Source organism: Terrapene carolina, unplaced genomic scaffold, assembly GCF_002925995.2.
Source record: "Terrapene carolina triunguis isolate 2854851 unplaced genomic scaffold, T_m_triunguis-2.0 Scaffold146, whole genome shotgun sequence".
In the NCBI taxonomy this organism is placed as follows: domain Eukaryota; kingdom Metazoa; phylum Chordata; order Testudines; family Emydidae; genus Terrapene; species Terrapene triunguis.
This window is the reverse complement of record NW_020664497.1, coordinates 4,116,880-4,141,697: the sequence shown is the minus strand read 5'-3', so window position 1 is coordinate 4,141,697 and position 24,818 is coordinate 4,116,880. Positions and strand designations below refer to the sequence as shown.

At 42.7% G+C, this 24,818-nt stretch overlaps 1 protein-coding gene across 1 annotated transcript in view; it reads right to left on the bottom strand.

The window, feature by feature from the left end:
• Positions 1–6,381: 6,381 nt before the first annotated feature.
• Positions 6,382–24,818, bottom strand: part of MAT1A (methionine adenosyltransferase 1A) — a 29,795-nt gene continuing 11,358 nt past the window's right edge. Inside the window, exons 2-9 of the mRNA XM_024210070.2 lie at positions 23,286–23,363; positions 18,683–18,805; positions 16,257–16,369; positions 12,613–12,756; positions 11,686–11,904; positions 9,420–9,602; positions 8,742–8,875; positions 6,382–8,185 (exon numbers count right to left, since the gene is read on the bottom strand). Coding sequence (XP_024065838.1) covers positions 8,077–8,185; positions 8,742–8,875; positions 9,420–9,602; positions 11,686–11,904; positions 12,613–12,756; positions 16,257–16,369; positions 18,683–18,805; positions 23,286–23,363 — 1,103 coding nt within the window. The 3' untranslated portion in view covers positions 6,382–8,076. The remainder of the gene's footprint in view (positions 8,186–8,741; positions 8,876–9,419; positions 9,603–11,685; positions 11,905–12,612; positions 12,757–16,256; positions 16,370–18,682; positions 18,806–23,285; positions 23,364–24,818) is intronic.

The window sequence follows — 24,818 nt, the reverse complement described above, 5'->3', positions numbered from 1 at the left end:
CCCAAAAGCCGGACATGTCCGGGAAAATCCGGATGTATGGTAACCCTAGAGCCCTGAGGCTGCTCTGATTTAAGCTAGAGACTGGCCTGGGGATGGGAGGGTAAAGTTGGTGTATAATCATCTTTGTCCCTCTCCCTTCCCTCTGTTGTGCCAACTTGAAGTGGGACCAGGACCAGGACTTACGGAGTGAGATTTTCATAAATGCCTAGGGGCCAGATTTTAAAAGGTATTGAGGTGCCTAAACATGTAGGTAGGTGCCTAGAGGGATTTTCCAAAGGTAGGCACCTCACTGTTTTAGGTGCTTAGGAAAAAATCCCATGAGTTGTCTACCTGCACCTTTAGGTATTTAAATACCTTTGTAAATTTGACCGTGGGGTGAAATTTTCTAAAGTGCTTAAGAAAATGAGAAGCCCAATTCTCATTGACTTTCAGTAGAAGCTGGGTGCCTAATATTCTTAGGTGCTTTTGAAAACCCCACATTAACTGACTTAAGGACACATTTTTAAAAGTTATTTAGGTTCCTAGTGGAATTTTGAAAAGTGCCTACGCAGAGAATGCCCATGGAACCTAGGAGTCAAGGCACTTTTGAAAATCCCAATGAGTGCCCATCTACATCTTAGGGCTGTCCATTAATTGATACATTAGGGTGGATAAGTGGGTCCTTAATTTTGCATGTTTGTTTCAGCGTTATAAGAGGAGGTTGGATCTTGAAAAATCACCAACAAATGTGTTATGGAATTTATGGAAATCCCTTTAACTGTCCCAATACCTTTACAATTCTGACCCTTAAGACCTTGTAGCAGGGCAGTTACCCCGCTCCAGTAGAAAAAGGCTAGGCTGGTTGGGGAAGCAGCCACAGTTGGGGTCACGCGCCAATCAGGCCACACCTGGCCCTGTTATAAGGGCTCAGGGAGGAAATGGGTCAGGTCTCTCTCTAGCTGTGGAGAGAGAAGGATCTAGCTGTCTGGGAAAAGGGTACCTGGAGCACAGCAGTGATGAGGAAGGGCAAGAGGAGCTGGGGAGCTCCAGCCTGGCAATTTCCCAGGCTGATGCCTTGATAAAGGCCTGTACGGGTACTGGGGCTGGGAGGTGCAGCCCAGGGTTAGGCAGAGGCAGCTGGTCCAGCCTCCTTGCCAATGATGAGTGACCATGACAGACTGCAGTTTGCCCCAGTGAGAGGGGGCTGGATGATGACTGGCAGTAGCCACCTAGGCAAGGTGAGTGTAGAGGGTTGAGGTTCCCCTGGGAGGGGAGACCCAGAATGTGGTAAAGGGCACCGGGGGTGGGAGGGACATGGGGGCCTGAGGCAGGTGAGTCACTGGCCACCAGGAGGTTCTCTGAGTGCTGGATGAGCTAATTCCCAACCGACCAGCAGGAGGTGCTGTGCTTATGAGTCTTCACTTCACTACAGACCTATTTTCAAAAATGACTTAAGCATTTAGAAGTAGGGCTAAGTGAATAACTGATTTTTCAATACACTAGCATTTCGAAAACAGCAAAAATTTGTTTGGGGTCAAACTGAAAATGAATTTTTTTGAAATTTTGGTGACTCAAGAAGTACAACAAAAATTCTTTTAGGGTCAAACAAACTTTTATTGTGACAAAATTGAAATGTGTTGTTTTATTTTTGATCATTTAAAAATATTAAGGATTTTTATAACATTAAAGAAAATGTTAAACCAAAAGGTCTTCTGAACCAAGAAACTGAAACATTTAATTCTGAAAATGTCGAAATGAAACATTTCAAATTTCTCAGATTTTTTTTTTTAACTGAAACACTTTGGCAAAATAATACAAATTTGCAAAAGTTTTGGTGTCACCAGAGCTGCATTTTTCACTGATTTTTTTTTTTTTTTGCATTAGAAGTCTAAGTTTCATTGAGAAATCAATGGGAGTTGGGTGCCTAAGGGCACGTCTTCACTACCTGCCGAATCGGCGGGTAGCAATCGATCTATTGGGGATCGACTTATCGCGTCTAGTGAAGACGCGATAAAATCGATCCCCGATGGCTCTTCCGTCGACTCTGGAAATCCACCCTGGCAAGCGGCGGAAGCGGAGTCGACGGCGGCGCGGCAGTGGTCGACTCGCCGCCGTCCTCACAGCCAGGTAAGTCGACCTAAAATATGCCACTTCAGCTACGCTATTCACGTAGCTGAAGTTGCGTATCTTAGGTCGACCCCCCCCCCCCCGTAGTGTAGACCTAGCCTTAGTCACAGGTTCTTATGAAAATTTTACCCCATGTGTGTAGCAGTTGTTTTTTCATACAATTAATATTAACAGGAAATAGGATCCAGTTTGACATGGGTTTTATTGATTCAAAACTACTGTACATTGAAACATGACAAAATAAAAATTAAACATGGAGGCCCTTTGCTGTCTATTTATTTTTCATACACAGAACCAACAGGAAATGAATAAGGAAAGATGTCAGCAGCACCACAGATCTCAACAAATAAGACCTCTTGGCAGAGAAAGCAGAAAAATACTTCAATCACAAACATGCTTGGAGATGGATTTTCACTTAAATGTCATAGGTGTAAAAATGTCACACAGACAGGCAGCTCTCTGACCAGCTACCCAATGGGGCTTTGTGGCATTCCTGCTACCCTCATTGCTGCTGTGCAGTTGCCAATCATAAAGGCTTTATCCAAATCTCATAGTTACTGGTTTTGCTGGATATACAGGCTCCACAGGCCAGATTCTCAGCTAGTGTAGAGCAATGTAGTTTCACATTAGACTGATCCAGAATCTTTCTGGACAACTATGATGTAGGCAATAAATAGCTAATTGACATCAGTAGTGCTTTGGTGATTTACACAAACTGTGGATCTGACCCTACATATTTTTATACTTTAAGAACTTCTCCTTCTATATTTAGAAATATCAAATTAGTTGCTTGGTGGTGATTTCTACTCATGTGAAATGGGGCTCTCAGATGAGAAGAACCTCATCTGGTCTGTTTTATTCCATCACATAACATTCAGTATTATATGCAGAGTTTTAATTCTTCCCAGCAAATGAAGCCTGGAGAACTACTGAGGGTAGTCACTTGGTCACTGCCGTGGCCAAGAGTATGCTGGATTGAAAAAAATTACCGGGCTAGATTCACAGAGGTGCTGAGCACCCACAATTCCCATGGACTTCAACCAGACATACAGGTAATCAACCCTTCTCAGAATCTGGCCCATTAGCAGCTCCACTGAGGAGCAACCCTTAAAAAGAGACCTTGTCCGAAGTGGTTAGAAGGACACATTTGCAAAGAGATTGTCTATTGCAGTAAGAAGGAATGGCATTTTGCTTCATACCCACCCACGTTATTTCTGGGCAACAGCTATAGGGGAGGGTGGGTAAAACACCTCCCTACTGAAAATGATTGAGGGGAGCCAGTTTTGAGCCACTGTGTTAACACTCTTTGGCTGCCCCAGAGGAGGTGTAGCCATTACAGCACTTTTAGCTTTCAGATCTCAAACTGGTGGATGTGTGGAAACTAGAAGGCTGGTTGGTGGGATCATCTTAGTTGGTGGTGATGCAGTGACCCAGCAAGGTTGGGGCATCAGTCAGGTTAATGGGAGTTGGGTTGCTTGGTGAGGGGATGTATGTTGGGGATAACATTGGGGTGGGGCTCAGGTTAGGATGTTTGTTTGGGATGTAGCAGGAGAGTTTGGCAACTGAAGAGTGGGAGGTGGAGATGGGGGTGGAAGGATCAAATCTCTTCCGCAAGTGAAGTAGCGGTGTCAACCATTGGAAAAAATGGGGGGAGTTGGGTCAAAGTGCTGGGAATTGTGGGCAGGCTTAGCAGCTGAAAGTTAGGTGTTTGGGCATATGGAAGGGTTTAGCAACAGAGAAAGCAGACTCGAGTTGGGACCTCGTGACAGAGATACATTATGGACAGTAATGCTTTTCTGCAATACTGGTTACAAGTAAACTCATCTGCAATGTTAATACTAGTATTTCTACAGCACCTTTTACCCACAGCTCTCAAACCACTTCCCAGTAACAAATTCAGCCAGTCACCTCATAACACTTCTGTGAGGTAGGAACATATTATCCCATTGCACAGACAGGGAAACTGACACAACTCTGACTTACTAAGGATCACACAGGCAGAGCCAGGAATAGAACCCAGGATTCCTGATGCACACATTCCCCACTCTAACTACTAAACCAGTCAAGAGGAAAGTTTACAAGATGGAACAAAGGAAGGGTAGATGAAAGAATCACGCTTCTCATGGTTAGTTGTTATTCCCATTCCACATTTAAATAACAGTAAAAAGAAGCATGGGCATACAAAGTAGCCACTATTATAAAGTTTAAGTTCCACAGACAGACGGGAAACCCAAAACTCAATCACAGTCTCCCATTGTGCTGGAAACAATTTTCCCCTGTCTGTACTAGCAGTTTAAACTGGTTTTCTCACTATTTCTGGTGGGACCCCCTGCTGACAAGTGACCTTAGCAACAGGTCAGTTTCCCACAGACTGGACTTCAGTGTGTTCTTGAATCACACATTTAAAAGAAGTAGTGATAGGATATGCAAAAGAACAAAAGGAAATTACTAAATGCAATATAAAATATAAAGACCCATTTTCTAACATGCTTATAAATTTTTTTCATGCAAACCCTGCTAGGTACAATATATAATTGGCTCAGTGTTTTTATGTATCCAACATAAAATCCTTAGCAATTTTTATTTCTACCTGTAATGGGCTTCCCTTGCCGAGAACTGTTGCTACCATTTCCTATGAAGCAGCTTGAGTCGATCATGATAGGATCATGGCACTTGTATACCAGGATCAGCAATTCTTTTATGTATATTGAGTTCTTTCTAGGATTGGGTGCGGTGTTCTTTGTTGTTGGTGGCTTACTCCCTCTCCCAATAGTGATATAAATCATTATGGTCCTAAGCCAATGCTCAATGAAGGCAGTGGAAAGATCACGACTGTAGGCTAGGCTGCCTGTGGACTCCTGGTGGAGTTCCTGGCTGAAGAATAGTTGTAGAACTGCAATCTATTTTTGCATAATAATCCTGAGGCAAATAGAACAGGTCACTTGCTTGTTATTAATAACCTCTCTCTATTAGTAACTGTCTATCCTTGGGTGCAGTGTAGGCAGATAAAGGTTCATTAGGTAGTCTTTGAAAAACTATAGCACTAAGAGAGGTAGTGGCTGGAGGAAAAGGAACATGGCCAGGGTGCTCCCATGCTACTGTAACGCCAACAGACCCTGGTCGTCAGCAGTCAGGATCCAACCTTGGGCCTCTGGAGCTTAGTGCATGAGCCTCTACCGCATGAGCTAAAAGCCATATGGCTGCTAGCTAAGGCTGTAGAGCAGACTCATTAATCCCTCTCTCTCTAAGTGGTCCCAGTGCCACTAGATGGGGCAGAACACAACACCCAGAAGGTGTGTGGGTTACACTACCACAATCCATAGCCTGTTTTTGGACCCTCAGGGCCATTTGCAGATAGCATAAGTTAAAGCAGCCCTTAGGCTGTTCCAACCCAGCACAGGGAGTGGACTTTACAGAGTTGCAACATAACCAGCCCTGGCCCCTAACCCTCAGTCTGAGTCCTTTTATCCTGGGCATCATACCTAGCCATAGGGCAGCTGAAGCTCAAATTATGCCATCAAATTCACTTGTGTGAGCTCATGGTGTTCAAATGATGCCTTCAGGTACACGTACGTAGCCCCATTAGTCCTGAAAGGGTTTTCACAGGTGGCAGTGAGGGTGTAATATGAAGGCAATGGAGCAGCACAGGTGTATTCTAAGGAGTCATTTGGCCTCTATTACTAGTGATGATGATGCATGGGGTTGAAAGAAACCAGCTTGCCTCTCTGAGCCTAGGCAGAATTTTGTGGGCTAGCATTACCAATAACAATTTAATTTACAAACTGTGCAAATCTGATCTGGAAATCAGTGAGTCAGAATGACTACAGAACCCCACTATGCCTTTTTTGGGCCAAATGACTCTTTTACATGCAGCTGCACTTTGATATTTTCCTACCAAAGGGCAAGCATTTGTGTGGCTAGAGGACACGGATTAATGTTCCAATTTCTTTTTTCTGGCGATATGGGTTCCAAGCCACACACAGAGAAACAAATAGTTTTTGGTGGTTTTTTTGTTTGTTTTTCATTCTAGCCGGTACACATTGCACAGTCTAGCACAGATGCTGAAGAGAAGAGGCTTGTTCCTTGAATAGGAAGGAGGCACATTGAATTTGAGATGCGCTGAAAGGGGAGAAGTTTGCACAATACCTGGCTAAATCATGCCTACTGTTAGCCAGAGCTATTAGTTCTTTATTTTAATCATCACCAAACTTAAACACACAGCAATGAGTCAGGCATTAGATTATTCCAACTGCTCCCATTTTCAGAACAAGTCAGTGCGCAAAGAAACTGCATTCTCCTGGAGCAAAATTTCTCCAATGCAGAAATCCCATACAAGGGCCACCTTAACCCTTATGTGAACTTTGAGTGGCATTTTCAGTCAACCCCTGCAGCAGCATTAATTTCACTCTTGGTGCCTACTACATCAACATGAAATGGTGACAGAAGCCCAGAGCCCGGTTTCATTGAAGTCAATGAGAAAACCCACCCATGACTCCAATATAACCAAGACTGGCCTGAAGTCCTTTGCAGAAATGGACTAATCCCATTTCCTTTCACTCACACTTTAAGACAACACAGTATGTGGATACACAAACGACACGCTCTCCCTCAACCAGCTATTGCCTGGATCACAGAGATCCCCCGTCTACAATTTGTAAGTAGAACTGCAAAAGTAAAAAGCAATTGGTTACTTTTAACTTTGGCAGTACCATGTACACAACTCAAGCTATTCTGGAACATTGCCTAGAGCCAAGTGTTTTCTACAGATGTTAGACATATAAACCTAGGGTGGGTAGTACTGCCATCTACAGGATTACTCAATCATTGTCTTTCAGTTAAAGATGCTGTCAAATTTGGTAGATCCAAATTTTAACATAAGGACCTTTTATTTCCAATGTGTTCTGGTTATTTTTGTGTGCATATTTTGTCCCCATATAGTGGTCAACATCAAAAATCAAAGCTTTGAGCCTACCACTAGTGAGCAATGCTCCAAAGCAAACTAGTGTGTGCATAAAAATAACAGACGGCACATTTCAACAAAGAAACAGATTTCAGTGTCATTCTCCCAAAGGGCTGTTGTTATAAACACCAGTGGGAGAAAAATAACTCCACAAATTGTGGATGATACCTTGACACCATGCCTTTAAAAAATCTATTAAAATAGGGTACTAACAGCACTCTGCTCTACAGTGTTTAAAAGCACTGTCGCTACTAGGCAGTGTTCATATTAGCGCAATCCAAGAGACGTCAATGGAGCTCTAATGTGCCATACATTGGGATGAGCCACTGACTCCAAAGTTTGATGTGCTAATATGTAAACACACAGAAAAGCAGCACTTATAAGTACATAGTAGCTAAAAGAAAAAGTTTGAGTCACCAAATCACAGCTGGTTGGAACACTGTGGTAAGCAGAGATAACTAGTGAAGGAGGTCTAAGCACCTAACAACATCCTTTAAAGGCGCAGCTATGTTGCAGTTATACGATAACGAATCCCCTTCAAGCAAAATTCCCCATAGGTGTATGCAATACCAGCTCCTATAAGAAAACTGTCCCCCCCCCCCCCGCAGATTTCCTAGTGTCCAGTCAGGGTGAGGAAACCTACTGCTCCTTAGCTAGAATGATGAGGGATACCTTTTCTTTTGAATGTAAGATCACACTGTAACAGAGTTAAGGCCCAAACGTTGGTTTGTATGTCCTAGTCAGATTTTGCCTTTGTCCGTGGAACCAACATAGCAGCAGTAAAATAAACTGTATTTTGTCTTCTTGTGATGATAAAAAGACTCTGCCTTTAGTGTTTTTGACAATGAAATAGGATAGGATTGAGAGTAAGAATTAATTCCCATGAGAATATCCTGTCCATTTAAAATCTGAAATTCCTTGAGCTGGATAAAGAGTAGTCAGTGCTGATTTCTGCCAACATCTTATTGACTAGTAGAATCTTCTTCACTTCTGCTTTGCGGATGGACCCATTATTGTTGAAACACAAGTTTCTTAGGCACCTCCCATGAAAATTCATTTCTTCCAAAGTGACCATAACAGGCAGTCTTCTGATAAATTGGCTTCTTTAAATCCAAATCCCTTAGTGTTCAAGAAAAAGAAAAGAAAATAGTTTAGTCTAAAGTGTAACACTATAAATCATTGTTTTAAGCTAGTTCCTCCTTTCAGTCCAGCAAGTGGGCTGAATTTTGGAAGTGCAAATGTACCAATGAACTTGTTTTATGGAATAATGACCATGAAAGTGTCTATAAGGATTAGTCTGAAGCCTTTTTGGGACAGACTCAAAACCCATTGAAGTTCATGGAAATTTTGACCCAATTTTCAATCAAATATTTATGAAAAATAGTCTTAATTTCTCAAACAGCTCTAGTAAAAATGAGGTAACATTACTGTGAGCCAAAACTATTTCAATGCCACATACTAAAGAACACACACATGTAGCTGTAGTAACCCCTATGCAGGGCCAAATTCTGAGAGGGGATGTACTATAGGGACCAATACTATATTAGGAGAAGAGGTTGGTCAGGCTGATTTAATAGCTCTTTTTCTTCTGTAACCTCTGTACTTCTTTGAGAGGAGTTCCAGGAAGTGTTCACTCTGACTGTTCCATATGCGTGTGCTCCTGCAACATGCTTACCTGACAATGACTCCAGGTCGAAGATCAAAGTTCTTGTGCACAATGTCCAGTAGCTCTTTCTCTGTTTTCTGGGAAGTTCCATAAGTGAACAGTGAAATGGAGAGAGGTTGAGCCACTCCAATGGCATAAGAAACCTTTGGCAGACAAAAGCATTAGTTAGAAAACAAGGATGGAGCCTCATATGGCCAGCAGGGCATGTGACAGGACAATGTAGTATCAGAACACCCTCCTCCAGAACAGCAAGAAGAACCCATAATGGGGATAGTCGATACCAGAAGACTGATGGATCCAGTAAATATCCAGAATAACCTCCAGTAAAATGTAAATTATCCAAAAAGTCCAGGCCTGAGGAAGCTACTATACTGAAAGCCCCAGTGACTCTGATCTTGAACTAAGCAGAACAAGATCTTTCTCCTGATCTTCCTTTTAAACTCAGTCCAGCTCCAAGCTAAGCTTCCAGAATTCCATAAACTTCTGATTTCTCCCCACCTGTGCTATCACAGACATAATCAAGCCAAGGATAGCTTGATAAGTGCTGGCCACCTCACCAGTTCTCTCCCTCACAAATCCATTTTTCTAAGGCAGATTTTTCAGGGAAAAGATAAAAATGAAGTGTTTTTTAAACAAATAAATAAATTTCAAAAAGCAAAAATCAACAAGATTCAAAATGGAACATACTTGAACCAGAACACGATGACACAGCCCGGCTTTCACCAAAGACTTGGCCACCCAGCGGGCTGCATATGCTGCTGACCGGTCCACCTTTGTATAATCTTTGCCTGAAAAGGCACCACCTCCATGGGCTCCCCATCCTCCATAAGTGTCCACAATGATCTTTCGACCAGTAACGCCAGCATCACCCTGTGATATTCAAACAAGTGTCACCTCTCATGCTTTTATTAGCTAATAGCGTTTTTGTGAAAAAAGAATTCCACTATTTCACTATCATTTTATTATACTGGCTCCAAGGAATGAACACTTAAAATGTCTGATGAATACAGTAATTTCCTCACAGACAAAGAGACTTCCAGAAAGCAAGATAGTGACTTGTGCATTCTTGAGGTGCAACTGTAGCAATGAACTTATCTCATTGAATTACCATAACAGTGGCTATGTAAGTTCTTTTAGGGCCAGATTCCAAGCACACTAGAATTAATGGAAAACTCCCACTGATTTCACTGAGCTTTGGATCAAGACATTAATAAGGAGCATTTAGCGGTCAGGCAAAGAGGTTGCAAGATGGCTATTTCTGCCAGCACTATTTCCTAATGCCTTTTTCAAAGGCAAATATTATAAGCTTTCTTAGCTGCCACCAGATCCCAAGTATCTGCTTAAAAAAAATGACTTTTATACTGGAAGCATACTGAAAAAAGATGCATTTACTTGAAAGATAAAAAGTTCCATTGACATCAATAGGAGTTTTTTCCGTTGACTTAATGGAAGCAGGATCAGGCTCTATTGCTTTGGATAAGACCTAAAGCTGGGTGAATAATTCACAATAAATACTGTATTTGATTTCCTCACACATGTTCACAATTTAAAATGAACCAACTCACTTTCAGGTGGGTTTATTTTTACTCTAGGGATATGTTGGTATTGTTATTAATAATAATTTGTGCCATGGCAGCACCCATAGGTCTGTCAGGCCTGAGTTTACATTATCCTGGGTGCTGTACAGATATACAGGAAAACCCAGTCCTTGCCCCAAGGAGTTCACAGTCTAATTTAAGATGAGATGCAACAAACGGGAGTAACAGAGATAATTGGGGAAGGAGGAAGAGGCTAACAGAAATATGAGGCTATCTAAACTAGTTATGCACATGACTTGAGGGTTCTTAGTCATTTTAAGGTTTTGATTATTATGTATATTAATGACCAAATAAAACAGATATCCCCACTGGCCAATATTTGTCAATACTGATGGTGCTTGTTAATAAAACAAGCTGTGCAGTATTAACTGACCACTTCTAGTCTACATTTCTAGTATAGGTTATAGTACAATGATGAACTAACTTTAACAACATGCCTTATACCATAATATCTAAGCACCAGTACACTGGGGTAACAGCCACCCTAGAGATACCTGAGATGAAATTCATTAGGTTTCAATAAAGTTAACGATGAAGGATAAGTAGGTCTGACCATCTGTTTAGGATAGACAGAAAATTGGCCCTACAGTCAGGAGTGCCCCTGGTAAGAGGATATGGTGCTGTCCTAGTTATGTAAGGAAGCATTGTAGGGGGAAGCGGAACAAACAATGGCCTAGGAGGATGTTTTTCACAAAATCTGGACTAAAGGCCTGGTCCTGCAGCAGTGAAGTCAATGGGAATTTTGCCATTGACTTCGATGAATGCCACATCAAGCTCTAAATCCTGGCTCCTAAGCCTTAACCAGGCAAAACTCTCCCTCCCATTCTCCTCTTGGACAAACCCGGTTATAGTCTGATTTTCAGAGGTGCTAAGCACCCACAGCTCTCATTGATTTCAACTAGAGTTGTGTGTGCTGAGCACCTCTGAAAAGCAACAGCTTTGAAATATTTGGCTGTCCCATTTACTTCACTGAGTGTTCTGGCTGAGAAAAGTCTGAGGGCCTGATCTTGTGAGATGCTAAACTCAATGGGATTTGAGGATGCCCAGCACCTTACAGGGCTGGACACTGAATATGCAAAGTAGGACTTGGCCCAACTTGCTTATATGTATATGACATAACCATGCCTTCAGAGGTTTCTTTGGAATCCAGTGCATTAAGGCCTTGGTCTGGCTCCCATGGAAATTAGTGGTAAAACTCCTATTGGCTCCAATGGTGCAGGACTGGTCTCTGAACAGGTGTTTAGTCTGTGCCCTTTTGTTAGAAATACAGGCTGAGGACACAAGTTAATCTGTAGCACACTATGATGGGAAAAGGCAAATTGGCAGAAGGATCAAAAGAATAACTAAACACACACCTGTGGCCCCCCAATGACAAAACGCCCACTGGGCTGAAGGTGGTAAATTGTTTTCTCATCCAAGTATTTGGCAGGAACGACAGGTTTAATCACACAGTCTCTCAGGGTTTTGCGCATGTATTCCAGCGAGATGGTTTCATCATGCTGCACAGATATCACAATGGTGTGAACACGGACTGGGATGACGGCTCCATTTTTCTGGATATACTGAACAGTGACCTGAATATGAACGAGGGGGGTAAAAGAAACAGCTGTATGATACATTACTGTATTGTATAGATACACCACACCAGGCAGTACAATAGCAGATGCACAGGAAGGTGCCTGTGGCAACAAAGTATGAGGAGATAACTGTTAAATGGGTGTGAGGAATGAAGTGTATGGTTTTCATGTTTGCTAAATACATTGGTGACCCAAATTCAGAAGGCTCGTGTACAAAGCAAATATTTTACTTCTATGCACCATGCACTCTCCAGTGACATCCTTAGCAATACATACCAAGACTGGGATTTTCAAAGGAGCCTAAATCAATTAGACTCTCAAATCCCATTGAAATTTAAATATTTCTTCAATGCTATGCAGTGTCATGTGTCAGACTTCCAGGTGCATGCTAACAGTTTTTGCGACACTCAGGAGATTGCATATAAAGCAGTTCGTCTGCTCAGCATACAATCAGTAGGAAGCTGAAGTCAGACTGTATGTTATAATGTGGAAATCCTGGATTATCCATTTAAAACGACATTCTGAACTGAACAAATAGTAGTAATTAAATATTGGAAAAAGAAATCCAGGATTTTCTGGGTAAAACAGTGGCTTTACTGAACCAGACAGATAGTTAATAGCCTGCAAGCGATCAGGACTTGAAAGGATTCTTTCCATGGCTCCTGTATTTAGCAGAGGGACATGCTGAGTGAAAGCAATATTTACCTGTGTCTTAGAGTCAGGTCTAAGCCAAGGGAGATCACCACTGTGTCTCAGCTCTGCTAACTTGTTGTTCAATTTGTGAGCGAGGACAATAGTGAGAGGCATACATTCTTCTGTCTCATCTGTTGCATAGCCAAACATCAACCCCTGTAATGGGAGAGGAGGGATAGATTTTAAATCACTGGGGCAAGCAGGGCTTTCAATCCTGTTAAATTATTAATATGAGCATTAAAGAAGTGCCTAGAGACCCCAAAAATCTCACCTGAGGCAAACAGTGCCCTACAATTACTTTTTATTATTATTGGTGTTACTGTAGCATCGGATGGTCTACACTGCCAATTTTTTTTGCCAAAAGGCAACTTTTGGTGATGAAACAGCAGAGGTGTACACACTGCAAAGCCACTTTTTGTGACGAAACTCCTCAGTTGCAGTGCTGTAATAAAACCACCTTGACGAGAGTGATAAAACATTTGCGCAAAAAGCCTTATCGCCAAAGTGCCAGTGTAAACACCTTGCTTGCTTTTATCGCTGTAATTGGCCTCCAGAGATGCCCCACAATGCCTCCAGTGACTGCATGTGCCCCTCCCCTTTCAAAGCTCCATTCTGACAGCCTGCATGCTGTGCTGCTCTGAGAAACAGAGCAAATCTTTAATGTGGCTGGAATGCTCCTGCTGTCTCCCACACTAAGAACACAAAGCCAGGCAGGGGTGGATGTATGTGTGTTAGAGAGAGAGAGAGACAGAGAGACACAGAGAGACAGACACTCTGTGCAGAGCCAGGGAGGGAGGTGGGGGCTGATGTCAGGGTTTCCCCCTCCCCCAGGACAGGTTGCTTTCAGCTGGCTGGCTGAATTTAGGAGACAGCATGCCGACACACTCACTCTCCCCACAACATACACTGTCTGTCTCTTCCCCTCACCCCATACACACATGTGCCCTGTCTCACACTCTCCCCCCTACACTTCAGCTGGAAAGTGGCTGGCAATCTAGTAGGATGCCCATGGAATGATGGGATTGAGAAACCTGCATCATGTGATGCTGTACCTGCCCCATGAGGCATTGGAAACCCTTCCCAAACCACCCTGCAGCCAGTTGCACAGTGGGATAGCTACCCACAGTGCACTGCTCTCGGTCATTGCAAGAGCTGCTAGCATGAATGCACTTCAGCAACACAAGGAGCAGTGTGGACAGGCAACAGTGGTTTAATTAAAGTGCTTTAATAAAAGTGGTATAACTTTTGGCAAAAAAAAAAAATTGGCAGTGTAGACATAGCCTTAGAGGCCTCAATTGAGATCAGGCCTCCACTGTGCTAGGCACTCCATAAACAGATAATCAGAGACAGTCCCTGCCCCAATAGTTTTCCATTTTTGTTAAAACATTTTCAATGTTTGGCTGAAAAGTCTGACAGAACCTCAAACTTTTCTGTGGCAATTTGTGTTTTATTAAACAGCTTGGATGGAAAATTTTCAACCCACCCTATTGGCAAGGACTATACCCAGATAATATGAGTGATTTATCTAAATGCAAAAGTGTCCAGGCATATTTTGAACCCAAGCCTTGCTTCTCTTAGGCAGAGCTTCACAATGAGTAAGGTGGCCTGGATAGGGTTAGAAATAGGGCTTGGGCTGACGCTTGTCTGTGTTTTCCCAAGATCACCCCTTTTTTGTGGTAGTGGTCCTCAGAAATCCATAACCGTGCTCAGTATACACTGCCAGCTGCCTGATTCATGGGCTCAGGATCATTCCAGATGTCCCAGTTTTTTGTATATCAGAGGTGACAACCCTGTCTGAAACTTTCATTAATGAATGTTGTCACAGTATGCATGACCAGGCCAATGCTGGGAGTTAGCAAGGATATTTCCTTGGTGTTACTGCTTCCTGTCAAGCAGTTCAGTGGAATGGCAGCTCATAAATGGAATTATTTAAATACTGCAGAGAGGAAGCATGGCCAAGTGCTTAGGACTTGGGAGACCTGAGTTCAGTTCCCTGCTGTGACCTGGTACTAGTCATTTTGTCTCTCAGTGGCTCAGTTCCGTACCTGTTACATGGGGACAATAGCACTGCCCTACCTCACAAGGGTGCTGCAAGGATAAATACCTTACAAATTTGTAAGGTGTTCCACTCCTGCAGTAATCAGAGCCATGTAAGATGCATAGATGCATTTCTATTTGGGCCATCTGCTGATAGAAATGCATGTTAATTTAGTCCTCAGGAGGATTTGGGGGTAATATTACTTTGGTTCCAAGGCTCTATGATGGTTCTATTACAATTCTCAACAACATTACCAAAAACTAGATATTACTGCTAATGAGAACTACTGTAAATGTTAAACACGCATTCATATCCAACTTCAGTTGGAGTTGCAGGATTTTTATGTTCTTGGGGAGAAACTGTAATCATCTCCATTTGCTATTCAGCTCACAGAAATAGGACTTGGACAGTCTTAATTATGCGGAACGCCAATTATACTAAAACTGATCCCTGCCTCTGGGAAATAAGTGAGTTACAAATGTTCAGGCAGAATTGCCTTCATTTTAAAAAACACTGCCATCCTGCTTATACTTGACAGAGAACACCTCTTTACAACGTCAAAACTCCAAAGTTATGTAAACATGGCATGATCTTATATAATTTTGTTTATTATTTATTTACTTAATCTTACTGGGCAAGTCCTGCTGCAAAAGGAAATATCTGATTAATCTAACCCTACTAAGACAGAACTAGGAAGCATACTTGAAAAAAGCTAACTTTGCTAAGCTTTAGGGCCCAGATCCTTAGCTTCAACAGTCCTTGACTACAACGAAGCTATGACAATTTAGATTAGCAGAGGATCTGCTGCATGGTCTCCTGTGTGGACAAAAACTGTCCTTGGTGTAACTCCACTGAAGTCAAAGAAGTTACACCAGTGATTAATTTTGCCCTGTGTGTCCCATGGGAGCTCCATCAATGTATTCACACAAATATGCATTTTATTCTGTGTTAGCACAGGATGAGATTGGGCAAACTCTCATGAACTGTGACCATACTGGTTTTCAGGGCCGGCTCCAGGCACCAGCCAACCAAGCACGTGCTTGGGGTGGCACCTTGGAAGGGGCGGCCAATCTTGGAGTGGCGGGGGCACTCGGGGTTTTTTGTTTTTTTTTGGTTCGGTGGGGCGGCGCTCGAGGTTTTTTGTTTGTTTTTTGTTTCAGCGGCGCGGCACGGGTGGGGCGGGGGCTTTGGCGGCGCGACGCTAGGGGAGCGGGGGTTTCGGCGATGCGGCGCGGCCTGGCGCTCAGGGTTTGGGTGCGGTGGGGCGGGGTGGTCCTCGGGGGGGGGGGGGGGGAGGGGGGCGGCGGGGGGGGGGGTGTTACGGCGGGGTGGCGCTCTTTTTTTTTGCCTGGGGCGGCAAAAAAGTTAGAGCCGGCCCTGCTGGTTTTGATTTAGAAAATATGACAATGGGATGGGTAAACCCTCACTTTCTAACCCTGACCTTTTCAGAAGAAAATGTTTTCACTTTAAGGTGATACAGTGATCCTATCTCTCCTAGCACTGGGAGTAAACAGAGCTGGGAGTGTACTAGCGGGCTGCCCTAATGAGCTGATAGGATGATTGTAGAGTATGTTTTATTTTACTATTGTTTTTGTAAACAGGGATGACTTTTGATTACCTGGTCACCAGCACCAACATCCTCTTCATTCCTGTACAGATGAACACCTTGGGCAATATCAGGTGACTGTTGTTCCAGTGCCACCAGAACATTGCAAGTCTTGTAGTCGAAGCCTGTTTAGAAGAAGACACAGGGATAAATTAACTTCCTTTCACAGCGAAGCACAGCTACATGGAACCATATGCCAGAAATTCCAATCCTGGACAACAGTGCCTTCAAAACTCAGAATCTGCCTGCTCTTTGCTTTTACATTTTTGTCAATGCAACAATTAGAATGTGTTCTTCTCCGTTCAAACTCACAGCAAGGTCTCATCTCTCTTAGTTGCTTGGCCACAGGCATTTAGTCAAAGCAATGCTCAGGAAAGTCCCAAACAACATGAAAAATAGGAAGTGACAAGAGAGAAAATGTATGACCACAGCTGCTATGGTCCTTGCAGAATTTCTCATTTTCTTCCCCAGTTGTGTAGAAGATAATCAGCTTTTCCCTATGCTCACCTCTCCCAAAATTCCAGCTACTGACAGCTGCTTACCAAATCTAGGATCAAACACCTATACATCAAATATACACATCCAGACATGTATCTACTTGAAGAACACTCCATGCCCTCTTTCCTTTAAGTAGGCTGTGATGAGAAAGAATTCCATAAGGGAAAAAGTTGTATGCAATTCTGCCCCTTTTAGCTTTTCTCCTATAGTTTCTGTAGGGCAGGGTTTTTGACTGGGTTCACTACAGGACCCACACTGCTTTGGTGGTAAGGAGGTAAAAAGAGGAGATTTCTACACTACTGGATCTGGCAGTATTATGTTAGATAATATTCTGCCTTTGGTGCCAACTAGCAGATGTGCTTTTACAGCATTCTCCCACCATTCTCTCTTCAGAAGTCTTGTACCAACAAGATTATATCAACCAGGAAATATCGCTTTAAAAAAAAAAAAACTTTTGTAAAACAAACATACTTAATCTTCATGGCAACTGTAAAACATTTGCAATATGTAAAAAATATGATCCAGTTTGCAATCTGTATAAATGTATGTTGAAATGTATCTCGGATTTAAAACACTTTTTTGCATCATTAATACACTCCACAGTGCTATGAAATTTACTTTGATTGTAAGCACCTCAGGGTAGGGACTGTCTTTTTGTTCTGTGTTTGTACAGCGCCTAGCACAAGGGGGGGCCTAGGCTATGATTGCAGTCCCTAGGTTCTACAGTAATACATAATAATCATTAAATAATAATAATAAATAATACAAATTCACAAAGTCTTCTATTTCCACTCCATCTGACCAATTTACATTAGTCTGGTTGGTCATTTGAACAACATGCAAGTTGCAAGGAGTTAAACTGAGAAGTAAATTCTATAGCACAAATTATCAGCTACTTTGCCTGTAGTGAAGTGAGACTCACCACCGCAGCACCTCCTGCTGGTCGTCTCAGGAATTAGCTCTTGTCCAGCTCAGAGCACTCTCTGTTGGCCAGTGGCTCACCAGCCTCAGGCCCCCGTGTCCCTCCCAGACTCCCGTGCCCTTTACCTCAGGGTTCTGCCCCAGCAGTATCCCACCATGCTCTGGGTCTCCCCTCCCAGGGGAACTCCCAGCCCTCTCACCCACCTTGCCTCAGTGGCTACTGCCAGTCGTCATCTAGCCCCCTCTCACTGGGGCAAACTGCAATCTGTAAAGGCCACTCATCATTGGCAAGGGGGTCAGACCAGCTGCCTCTGCCTAAGCCCAGGCTGCAGCCTCTGCAGTACTGTTTTAGCCTTTTAGCAAGGCCCGCAGCTTGGGGATTTACCAGGCTGGAGCTCCTCTTACCTTTCCCCAGCCCTGTTCTGTTCCCTGAGCTCCCAGGCAGCCAGGTCCTTCTTCCTCTAAGGCTGGAGAGAGAGAGACTCAGCTCCTGGCTCACAGCCCTTTTATAGGGCCAGCTGTGGCCTAATTGGGTGTGGCCCCAGCTGTGGCTGCCTTCCCAATCAGCCTATTCTTATTGGCTCTCAGCCCCAGCCCTCTCCAAGGTTTGGCTTTTAACCCATTCAGGGCCAGAGCAGGGTGACTGCCCCACTACACAGCCAACAGTATTTGGTCCTGCCATGAGGGCAGGGGACTGGACTCGATGACCTCTCGAGGTCCCTTCCAGTCCTAGAATCTATGAATCTTTGAAACATGCTCCAGTTCAAAAAAATATCCTAGCTGCCTTTTCCTGCTGTGTGTGCTTTAACCATACAGTGAATAGTTTCTCCTCGGTATGTGATGGAGTCAGAATGTTTCTCTCATGACAATGTTTGAGCAGCTCCTAGCCAAGACATATGAGTTGATCAGGCTTGCAGAAGCACAAGTATGCAAGTGGAGACAAACCTGTTCTGCAGCTACTCACTGACCAGCACACCATGTTGGCAAGAAACAGGATTCCTGGAATTTTTTGCACCAACCTTTAGCTGAATCATCGTAGCCGATTTGCTTAATTGTGTCTCGAACTACTCGCTGATAGTCGACAACGGCGAGGGATGTGATCTCCCCACAGAGCAGCACCATCCCTGTTTTACACACTGTCTCTACAGAGAGCAGGAAGACAGAAAGAAGGAAAAGGGATAAGGGAGGGCTGGATAACTCAACATGCTATTGCAAATAACTCCGCTTCTGGCAATGGTGAATTCTGAACAGCCCCTACTGAAAACAAATAATATAGGTAGTTATCACTCCCATCTCCATAGTATTAGTTCCTCACACATGAATCCATTTATCCTCATTACACTCCTTGAGGTGATTTGGTGACTTGCTCAAGGTCATACAGGAAGTTTGGGGCAATGTAGGAACTGAACTGAGATTCCAGAGCATCATTCCAGTGCCTTAACCAGAAAAACATCCTTCTACTCTGCTTATGGAGTAAGTTTGGGCCCAACAATCCACACTAATGGCCCACTGGTTTGCAACCTTGCCTCCAGATCTTCAAAGATCCAGATCTTCAAAGACCCTGTCTCCTATTATTTCCAACGGGAGTTAAGCACCGTGGTTGAGGAACTGGGCCAGAGTGACAAAAACTGGTGGCTGTTTTTTCATGAATGCACAAGGCCAAGTTTGCACGAGCCCCAATTAAACTCTGTTTTGAGATCTTAAGTGGGACTTACGTTGAACACAGGCCAAATGCCAAATATCAACCTCAGGTGTAAAGGTTGAGGGGAAAATGGGTCATTTCCATCATGAAAATGATGGCATTGGCCATTTACAAATCTGAGAATTTGGAGACATTTTGCTGACTTGCTCACTGAGGGTCAAATTTCAGCAGTTTCAACATGTTAATAACAACAAATGGCAGACATAACCAAAACCGGTTAAAACATTTTTCTTTATGATGAGCTGTCAGGAAAACACCTAGAGTTAGCAATGAAAAATTTAAAGTATCTATAAAGCCAAATAAGTGTACTTTGCTACAAATGGTCACGGGTTCTTTGGACGATCGATGGTAGTGGAATTAAATCTCTTTTCCTCTGGAATACTAATTACATTTACAAAGTTATCTCTACCATTGGTTTGGTTATTTTAGGCTCTTGCTACAGTCCTCGAACACAATGTACTTTCAAAATTTCTTTGAGAAACAATGTAGTGACACTGTATAATTGTTTGTTCAGATCTTTTTCGTTTTACTGTATAGTAACTCCTCGCTTAACGTTGTCGTTATGTTCCTGAAAAATGCGACTTTAAGCTAAACAATGTTAAGCAAATCCAATTTCCCCATAAGAATTAACGTAAATGGGGGGTTACGTTCCAGGGAAATTTTTTTCACCAGACAAAAAGACTATATATATATATACACACACACATACACACACACACACAAACACACAGTATAAGTTTTAAACAAACAATGTATACCCCAAATTAAGAAACACACTAAAAGAACTAAAAAAGAGCCACCGTGGCTTAACAACCATGTAAAAGAAGCAGTGAGAGATAAAAAGACTTCCTTTAAAAAGTGGAAGTCAAATCCTAGTGAGGCAAATAGAAAGGAGCATAAACGCTGCCAAATTAAGTGCAAGAATGTAATAAGAAAAGCCAAAGAGGAGTTTGAAGAACGGCTAGCCAAAAACTCCAAAGGTAATAACAAAATGTTTTTTAATAGATCAGAAGCAGGAAGCCTGCTAAATAACCAGTGGGGCCCCTTGATGATCGAGATACAAAAAGAGCGCTTAAAGACGATAAAATCATTGTGGAGAAACTAAATGGATTCTTTGCTTCAGTCTTCACGGCTGAGGATGTTAGGGAGATTCCCAAACCTGAGCTGGCTTTTGTAGGTGACAAATCTGAGGAACTGTCACAGATTGAAGTGTCACTAGAGGAGGTTTTGGAATTAATTGATAAACTCAACATTAACAAGTCACCGGGACCAGATGCATTCACCCAAGAGTTCTGAAAGAACTCAAATGTGAAGTTGCAGAACTATTAACTAAGGTTTGTAACCTGTCCTTTAAATCGGTTTCTGTACCCAATGACTGGAAGTTAGATAATGTAACACCAATATTTAAAAAGGGCTCTAGAGGTGATCCCGGCAATTACAGTCCGGTAAGTCTAACGTCGGTACCGGACAAATTAGTCGAAACAATAGTTAAGAATAAAATTGTCAGACACATAGAAAAACATAAACTGTTGAGCAATAGTCAACATGGTTTCTATAAAGGGAAATCGTGTCTTACTAATCTATTAGAGTTCTTTGAAGGGGTCAACAAACACGTGGACAAGGGGGATCCAGTGGACATAGTGTACTTAGATTTCCAGAAAGCCTTTGACAAGGTCCCTCACCAAAGGCTCTTACATAAATTAAGCTGTCATGGGATAAAAGGGAAGGTCCTTTCATGGATTGAGAACTGGTCCTTTCATAGATTGAGAACTGGTTAAAATTCCTACAAAGGGTAGGAATTAATGGTAAATTCTCAGAATGGAGAGGGGTAACTAGTGGTGTTCCCCAAGGGTCAGTCCTCGGAGCAATCCTATTCAACTTATTCATAAATGATCTGGAGAAAGGGGTAAACAGTGAGGTGGCAAAATTTGCAGATGCTACTAAACTGCTCAAGATAGTTAAGACTAAAGCAGACTGTGAAGAACTTCAAAAAGATCTCACAAAACTAAGGGATTGGGCAACAAAATGGCAAATGAAATTTAATATGGATAAATGTAAAGTAATGCACATTGGAAAAAATTAACCCCAACTATACATACAATATGATGGGGGCTAATTTAGCTACAATGAGTCAGGAAAAAGATCTTGGAGTCATTGTGGATAGTTCTCTGAAGATGTCCACGCAGTGTGCAGAGGCGGTCAAAAAAGCAAACAGGATGTTAGGAATCATTAAAAAGGGGATAGAGAATAAGACGGAGAATATATTATTGCCCTTATATAAATCAATGGTACGCTCACATCTCGAATACTGCATACAGATGTGGTCTCCTCATCTCAAAAAAGATATACAGGCACTAGAAAAGGTTCAGAAAAGGGCAACTAAAATGATTAGGGGTTTGGAACGGGTCCCATATGAGGAGAGATTAAAGAAGCTAGGACTCTTCAGCTTGGAAAAGAGGAGACTAAGGGGCGATATGATAGAGGTATATAAAATCATGAGTGATGTGGAGAAAGTGGATAAGGAAAAGTTATTTACTTATTCCCATAATACAAGAACTAGGGGTCACCAAATGAAATTAATAGGCAGCAGGTTTAAAACAAATAAAAGGAAGTTCTTCACACAGCGCACAGTCAACTTGTGGAACTCCTTACCTGAGGAGGTTGTGAAGGCTAGGACTATAACAGCGTTTAAAAGAACTGGATAAATTCATGGTGGTTAATTCATTAATGGCTATTAGCCAGGATGGGTAAGGAATGGTGTCCCTAGCCTCTGTTTGTCAGAGGATGGAGATGGATGGCAGGAGAGAGATCACTTGATCACTGCCTGTTAGGTTCACTCCCTCTGGGGCACCTGGCATTGGCCACTGTTGGTAGACAGGATACTGGGCTAGATGGACCTTTGGTCTGACCCGGTACGGCCGTTCTTATGTTCTTATGTAATACTGTACACAGCAATGATGATTGTGAAGCTTGGTTGAGTTGGTGAAGTCATAGGATGGAAGAGGGTGGGATATTTCCCAGGGAATGCCTTACTGCTAAATGATGAACTAGAACAGCTGAGCCCTCAAGGGTTAACACATTGTTGTTAATGTAGCCTCACACTCTACAAGGCAGCACAAATGGAGGGAGGAGAGACAGCATGGCAGAGAGAGACAGAGACACACACCCTGTGTGTGTGAGAGAGAGAGAGATGCGCATTTCCCCTTTAAGTACACTGACACCACTCTAAGTACATTGTCTTTTTAAGTAGATCAGCAAGTTCAGACAGCCCCTGCTGCCAGCACGCTCCCTCCATCCTAAGCCCTGTCGTGTCCCCACCCTGCTCTATGGAAATGGGGTAAGCGAGGGGCAGGAGCAGGGGGGAGGGGGACACCCTAACATTAGTCCCCTTCTTCCCCCCCCCCCCCCCCCCCCCCCCCCCCCAGCAGGAGGCCCCCCGGCGCAGCCCCAAGGCAAAGGACAGGACCAGAACATGGCAGTGCGGGGAGGGACAGCAGAACTGCCAGCAATTGATAGCCTGCTGGGCGGCTGCCGCACAGGGAACTTAAGGGAGCAGGGAGCTGATGGGGGGGCTGCCAGTCCACCCTGATTCCAAGCCCCCACCAGCTAGCTCCAATGGGCTGCTCTTTCTGCAAGCAGTGGACAAAGCAGGCGGCTGCCAAACAACGTTATAAGGGAGCATTGCTCAACTTTAAACGAGCATGTTCTCTAATTGGTCAGCAACGTAACAACAAAACAACGTTAACCGGGACAACTTTAAGTGAGGAGTTACTGTACATATATTTTTGAACACAATAATTAGAATAAAAAATGAACGGGCACATGTTGCCATCAACCTCCTACATTTACACATTACAAAGGGAAAATTACAAGCACTTTTCCATCTAGTCTAAGTGCAAGAAGAAAATGTGTGTCCTTACCACAAGCAACCTTGGCATCTGGATCTTGTTGAAGATGGGCATCTAGCACAGCATCACTGATCTGATCACAGATCTTATCTGAAAGAGAACAGAGCAATGTGTCTAAAAACAGTGTTCTCTACAGAAAATATGGACTGTTAACATCACAATGAAGTAGAAAATAGTTTGTGGAGCTGTTTTTGGCTTATCACCTATCTGTCTAGCTAGCTAGCTAGCATACTTATATGGCCCCATTACTGTAGTTTCTAAGCTTATATAGATTTTAAAAACCCTATGACACATTGTCCGGGCAAAGAAGATACACAGTGATGGTGCCTCAGCCTGTTCAGCATCAGATGCCGTATGGTATTTATTTGGTGATGTAAATTAGCACTGAATGCAACTTTACCTGCCAGTTTTGCCTGTGAATTAAGGGTGAAAAATGATGGGGACAGTCTTTCCAACGAGACAATTTTCAGCTTTTAAGATGACCCCCCCCAGTCCTACAGAGAGTATAATACATTTCTAGGTAATACAGCAGTTAAAGCCTAAGAAAGAGATGTTAAAAAATCTTTAAAGAAATTATAAACATCCGTAGATCTCCAAATAAATAAAGCATATTAATAAAAGATGTATCCACAATAGAAAGGGCAGCATCTGGAACAGCCAGTTTCCCCCAGCCAGAAAATGGTAGTTTGCCTCATCTTACTCAATAGGATTTTATTTTTCCTAACAACCGGTTTATTAATAAGTTCAGTTATTTGATGCAATTGCAGCGTGATCATGCACTACATTTCAGGAAATTCAGCTGCCTATTAGTTTTGGTCTCTAATTTAAAATTCTACATTCCTGGTTTTAGCAGTGATTCTGTTTAGCAGGATTTGCATATACTGGATTCTGCCATTTAAGTTTCTGATCTCAGCTGTCCAAGTCTTTTTATTAGCTGCTAAATATGACAGGATATGTCACATCATTATTATGTTATTACTGCTTTACCCATCTCTGGGAATGCATTATTCTCCACAAAGTTAATAAAAATATCACAAACTTTTCTAACAGATAAATAGGGAGTCACCAGGACCACACACAACGTACAGTCCTTTTCCCTAATTTGAGAATATGGGCAACAGGACAGTGATTTGAAGGTAGAATTGCACTGTCAGTGATTCTCTTCACTAGTCTCATAGGTTTACTAGACCAAATACATAAATAAATAAATAAAACCACACCCTATCAGAGTGAAAAGAACATCTCAGATTGTCCAAAGAGAACTATGTTTGGGAATTCTCATCCAGAAACCCAATCATCATGTAGGTGGAGTTCCTTTAGCAGATGTGCTGATTGTGTAGAGAAACAGCTTTCCCTGGCTACAGAGGGAAATGAAGTGTCTAAGAGAGTTGATGACAGAATTGTCTTAAAATGCCCCACTATTAACTTATCTCCTTTAGTTAGTATTTTAATGAAAAGGCTGATGTCTGCAAATTAGTGGTACCCTGTGTGGGTGTGCGTATATATATATATATATATATATATATATATATATATATATATATA